Raw genomic sequence first — 5515 nt, forward strand, 5'->3', positions numbered from 1 at the left:
CACACACACACACACACACACACACACCAGCCCTGGCTGTCCCAGATACAGCAGCGAGGCTTTCCAGTCCATTGACTTCAGGCTCATTGTGAGCTGGTCTTAGCAGATAGGCCAGCTGGGCCCCCACGCCGCCACACAATGTCCTCGGGGCTGCACGGAAAAGCCCCGTTTCACAGGGAAACTGGCTGCCGCAGCTCCCCGCAGAGACCTCATTCCGGTCCTATTGTCCCTCCGGACACGAGCGGACTCGGGCGCTCCTTTGAGGGGCTCGGAGCCGAGCGCGGTTCAGGGTCAGAGGGTTAGTCACACACACATACGCACAGCCAAACACACCCTCCGCGCATATTGTGCGCCCTTGATGATGATAATAAGGGCATTTAGGGGCCGTCTCTGGAGACGGGCAGGTGAGTGAGGGGTAATTTTCGCCCTGAAAAGACCAATGATTGGCTCTGATTGCGATAATGATCGCCATTATTGTCATTTTGGCATGAAATGACTCGGAGAAGGAGAATTTAAAAACAAAATGCTGCTCTGGTTTAGGCCTCTTTTTGTTGCGTCTAGGATCAGCTTCCAGACAAAAAGGGAGGTGAGACGTCCGTGAAAAATAATAGCAACACGTCAAAGACAATTTTTCTATACAGAATTTAGGCTTGAAAAGTGAGACATTTTCCTATTTTGTAGTCGTAGATTAAAGCCTCAGTCTTAATGTGGCCTCATGGATTGACTGGGAGCTAATTTTCTAATCAAATCAAGGAAAAGGTTTGCCCTGAACATATCGAGTTTGTTAATTATTACCTTTTATTTTTCAGCTTTGAACAAAAAAATCAAATGTCTGCTCTGAATTAGGGCGTTTTGTACCCATTTTAGTCATTTTTTGTGTTATTTTTATGCAGCTTCATGGGTTTTATCACCCCCGCCACTCATTTTGTTGTCCTCTTTCATCGTGTCCTTCGGTCCATTGTCTCCCTACTCATCCCCCATCCTCAGAGGCTGTACCTCTCCTCCCTTCTCCCCACGCCACAGGGCGCCGCGGTCCTCGTTTGGGTGTTTATTTGTCTGCAGAGCAGGGAGGAACAGGGACAGGAGAGCATCCTTTTGTTGAGGTGCTGCTGTGGCTCCGGTGGTGGAAGAAGAGAAACGTTGTGTAACTGGCCTCGTTGGAGTTGGAGTAAACAAGGCTCCGTCCCGAGGGTGTGTGTGTGTGTGTGTGTGTGTGTGTGTAGAAGACTCGTCAGCGAAGAAAGCTCATGCTCCTGATTCTCTGCGACATGTTTAACCTACTTTAGTCCCTCAAAGAGTTTCACTCTCTTGTTGTTTCGGGGACTACGAGTTATTTTCCTCATCCAGCATTTTAACCTCGTGCTTATCTCCCGGGGGGAAAAGAAATAAAAAATTTCTCCTTTTCAGATAAGATAATGAAATTCCCTGATTCAGACGTGCTTTTCCTTATTTTGAGGCTGAAAAGAGGTTGTTATCTCTTTCAAACATCCCCTCTCCGGTTCTCATTCGACACGCTCCTCCACATTCACGTCCTCCCAGCCATCACATTCAGCACCGCCGCCGAGACTGACGGGGGCTGATAGATAGCCATCAGTGCTTTGTGTGCTCTAATTAAAGCACTCAGTGATTTTTTTTCTAGAAGGTTTCAATATGAATGTTTGCTGGTTGGCTCCTATCAGAAGCTTTTTAATTAGCCCGGTCGGCGTCGGCGCCACGTTAAGCTCCGCGCGCGGAATGAGAAAGGCCAGCGCGAACAATGGAAACAATTAAATGAGCGTGTCGGTGGCTGTGATTGGCAGGTTCACCTACGAGATCGCTCCAGTGTTCGTGCTGATGGAGCAGCTGACTCTGAAGAAGATGAGGGAGATGATCGGCTGGCCGGGCGGAGAGGGAGATGGGCTCTTTTCACCAGGTCACCTAACGTCCACGCCGTAAAACAGAGCGTTTGAGTCTGTGTTTACCTCGAAGTTGGCGGTAAGGACGGCTTGGTGCTGAAGTGTCTTGTGCTTTGTCGGTAGGGGGCGCCATCTCCAACATGTACAGCGTCATGATCGCTCGCTACAAGTATTTCCCCGAAGTCAAGACCAAGGGCATGTCTGCTGCTCCCCGCCTCGTTCTTTTCACATCTGAACATGTATGTGACTGCACACACACACACACACACACACACACACACACACACATTACAGGAACTAAATGAACTCTGTGTTTTACTGAGAAGTGATAAATCACAAGTCTGAATTATAAGAATTCTTCACTTTGTGAAGGTGTTTTTATCTCACACGAGTCACAAATTGACAAATTTACAGTGAGCCATGAAAAACTAATCAAAGAGTGAGCTCGCAGATCCCCCCCTTTCAGAAAGCAGCTGTTCTGTCATGGAGTAAAGACTTGTTCATTGTGTGTCCCTGCAGAGCCACTACTCTATAAAAAAGGCTGGAGCTGCTCTTGGCTTCGGGACTGAGAACGTAATCCTGCTGAGCACAGATGAACGGTTTGTAGCGGACTGACTATTGAGCTATAGTCTGTGTGGAAATGTAAATATCCAAATGAGAAGTGTGACAGTTTGTTGTTCTGCTTGTTTGCAGAGGGAGAGTCATACCTGCCGATCTAGAGGCTAAAATTCTTGATGTCAAACAGAAGGTTGGTGTCTCTCTTTCTGCTTTCAAAGCTTTTTTGTACACCTTTCTCTCTGACCAACCCGTCTTGTGTTTGCCGTGTGTGTGACTCCGCAGGGTTACGTGCCGTTGTTCGTGAACGCCACAGCCGGCTCGACCGTGTACGGTGCGTTCGATCCCATCAACGAGATCGCCGACATCTGTGAGAAGTACAACTTGTGGCTCCACGTTGACGTGAGTTGCCGACGGCGGCCACCGTTGCGTTGGAGGAGTCGTATCTGCGTTGTGTGTTTTCGCTGCGCCGTCCTCTTTAAGAGCACTCGTCTCTCTGTCTCCTCAGGGCGCCTGGGGCGGCGGACTGCTGATGTCCAGAAAGCACCGCCATAAGCTTAGTGGAGTTGAGAGGTAAGAGAGCGCCAAAACCCTGTCGTGCTGTCCTGCAAGTGACTCTGCGTCAGTGTGTGAACATTTGGGTTAAACCTTGCAGGGCCAACTCTGTCACATGGAACCCTCACAAGATGATGGGAGTCCCCCTGCAGTGTTCGGCAATCCTGGTCAGAGAGAAGGTAACAGACGACACACTTCCTGGATGCTGGCACTGATATTAACCTAATATTAACCCATACACTCAGGATTCATACCGTGATTTTAAGATTTACTTTACCTTCGTCAGAGGGATCGTTCAAGTCTTTAGAAAGTGGGATTCTGTGGGAAAGTTATCAACAAATAATATCCTACCTGGCTTCTTGAACAGCCTGAGACATAGAGTTAAAGTCAGATAGGACTGATGAGCTAATTGCTAATTGCTGCCGCTTTAAAAACAACTTCAATCTCCCAGATTTCAGGGTGGCTTTTGAGTTTTAGAAGATTGGAGCTGTTTTTGGAGAGCAAAATCTGCTTTGGAAGTGGGTTTGCTCGAGCCGTTTTGATAATAACAGCTAGTCAGTAGTTAACAGAGTGCTGTTTGCGCTACTCGCCCTTTTCAACATGGAGCAGCAACCCAACCTCACTGTAGGTCCAAACAAACATCCATGTTGTCACCATTTTGGATGGAACTGTTTCCATGCTCCAGACTGTATGCACGTCTCGTTGAAAGCTCACCATCACTAATGCCAGATATACAATAATTACTGTTTTTATAACGTAGTTTTAGGGTCAAATCCCCCTCCTTTTCTGTGCACATGTTCTCCTTATTACATGTATGCAGTATGTTAGGTTTTATAGTATCTGCAGTCAGCTGAACATCTGCATGGCGCTTCAGCACCCGAGGCAAAGACGTTTTAGAGCAACGCGTGCTCTCGTTTTGTCTGTAGGGAATCCTCGCCGGCTGTAACTCCATGTGCGCTGGCTACCTCTTCCAACCGGACAAACAGTACGACGTCACCTACGACACGGGCGACAAGGCCATCCAGTGCGGCCGGCACGTGGACATCTTTAAGTTCTGGCTCATGTGGAAAGCCAAGGTGAGGAGTGCGGAACGGCACCCAGGCAACAGGAACAGACCTGATTTCTCTTCTTCTTTTTCTTTTTTTTTTTTTTTTTTTTAAATTATATTGAGTTTGTGATAAACGTCAACATCACCTGGGTTGACTTTTCCCCGCAGGGCACGGTGGGGTTTGAGCAGCACATTGACAAGTGTCTGGACTTGTCTCAGTACCTCTACAACAAGATCAAGAACAGAGAGGGGTATCAGATGGTGTTTGATGGAGTGGTGAGCCGCCCTCGCTCCCTATTTGTAGTCACTTAAAAGCTCCTTTTTAAGAAGCGTAGGTATCAACTGGGTGTGTGTTTGTGTCTGCAGCCCCAGCACACCAACGTCTGCTTCTGGTACATCCCCCCCAGCCTGAGAGGCATGCCCGACGGCCCCGACAGGCAAGAAAAACTCCACAGGGTGAGCTTCCCGTCCCTTTCCTCGTTTTATACGATCATCATTATCCACTAAAGGCTGTCCTTCAGGATTGCATGGAACTGATTTGTTGTTTTATCCCCCCCCCCCTCCCGGTCAGGTGGCTCCAAGGATCAAAGCCATGATGATGGAGTCAGGGACCACCATGGTGGGATACCAGCCCCAGGGCAAGAAAGTCAACTTTTTCCGTATGGTTGTGTCCAATCCCGCCGTCACCCAGTCCGACATCGACTTCCTCATCGACGAGATCGAGAGGCTGGGCCACGACCTGTAGCTCCCCGGCCGCTCCCCCACCTCCCCCCCAAGTCATTCTGTAGTGACCAAACATCGTCTGTTAGCGCTCGTATGTCAAAGTTAGGCGAAACATTCACACTGCTGCAGACGGAGAAACGATGCGGGCATGTTTTTGTTTTTGTTTGTTTGTTTGTTGTTTCTTTTGGGGGAGGGGTTGTTTCTAACCAGTAGTTCTTTGCCTGAAGCATTATAAATGTTTCTACAACCAAATTAGCAAAGAGACTCACTGATCCACAAAGTTCAGAATTATTTAAACTGTACCTGAATTCTGCAGGTACGATGTGTGTGTGTGTGTGTGTGTGTGCTGTGGAGTCTTTTAATACGTGCGTGTGTGTACATATGTGTTCCCTAGTTTTTATCTTGATGTGTGTGGCTGAGTGAGCGTTATGGTAAATAACAGAAAGAGGGTAAAAAAAAGCACAGATGGAGACACTGAAAGTGTCATACAGTTGGGTTTTCTGCGTGGCCGGAAACAGGACAGGTGTCCTCTGCTCGCGCCGACCCGTTCCTCTGAAGTCGAACTCCATGAAGCAGCCTGTGGAGCCGGGTGTGTGTGCAGCGCGCCGTCCTGTCGTGGGTTTTTTTTTTAAGGCTCGGCTCAGAGGGAACAGAGCTCCAGTCTGCGGCGTTTCCTCCCCGTAGAAGGTCGACATTTCTAACGTCTTGTGAAACGGCTGGCTCATTGTCTGTCCCACGC

General features: G+C 48.5%; 1 protein-coding gene across 2 annotated transcripts in view; it reads left to right on the plus strand.

Annotated features, from left to right (window-relative positions):
- LOC108238298 (glutamate decarboxylase 1) overlaps positions 1-5221 on the plus strand; it is a 13901-nt gene extending 8680 nt beyond the window's left edge. For both annotated transcript variants that reach the window (XM_017420275.3, XM_017420274.3), the window contains 11 exons: positions 1800-1912; positions 2019-2134; positions 2415-2494; positions 2589-2643; positions 2736-2852; positions 2959-3023; positions 3106-3184; positions 3932-4081; positions 4222-4329; positions 4420-4509; positions 4625-5221. In XM_017420275.3, coding sequence (XP_017275764.1) covers positions 1800-1912; positions 2019-2134; positions 2415-2494; positions 2589-2643; positions 2736-2852; positions 2959-3023; positions 3106-3184; positions 3932-4081; positions 4222-4329; positions 4420-4509; positions 4625-4798 — 1147 coding nt within the window. In that variant the 3' untranslated portion in view covers positions 4799-5221. The remainder of the gene's footprint in view (positions 1-1799; positions 1913-2018; positions 2135-2414; positions 2495-2588; positions 2644-2735; positions 2853-2958; positions 3024-3105; positions 3185-3931; positions 4082-4221; positions 4330-4419; positions 4510-4624) is intronic.
- Positions 5222-5515: the final 294 nt, after the last annotated feature.

This window comes from Kryptolebias marmoratus, linkage group LG20, assembly GCF_001649575.2.
Source record: "Kryptolebias marmoratus isolate JLee-2015 linkage group LG20, ASM164957v2, whole genome shotgun sequence".
NCBI lineage: Eukaryota > Metazoa > Chordata > Actinopteri > Cyprinodontiformes > Rivulidae > Kryptolebias > Kryptolebias marmoratus.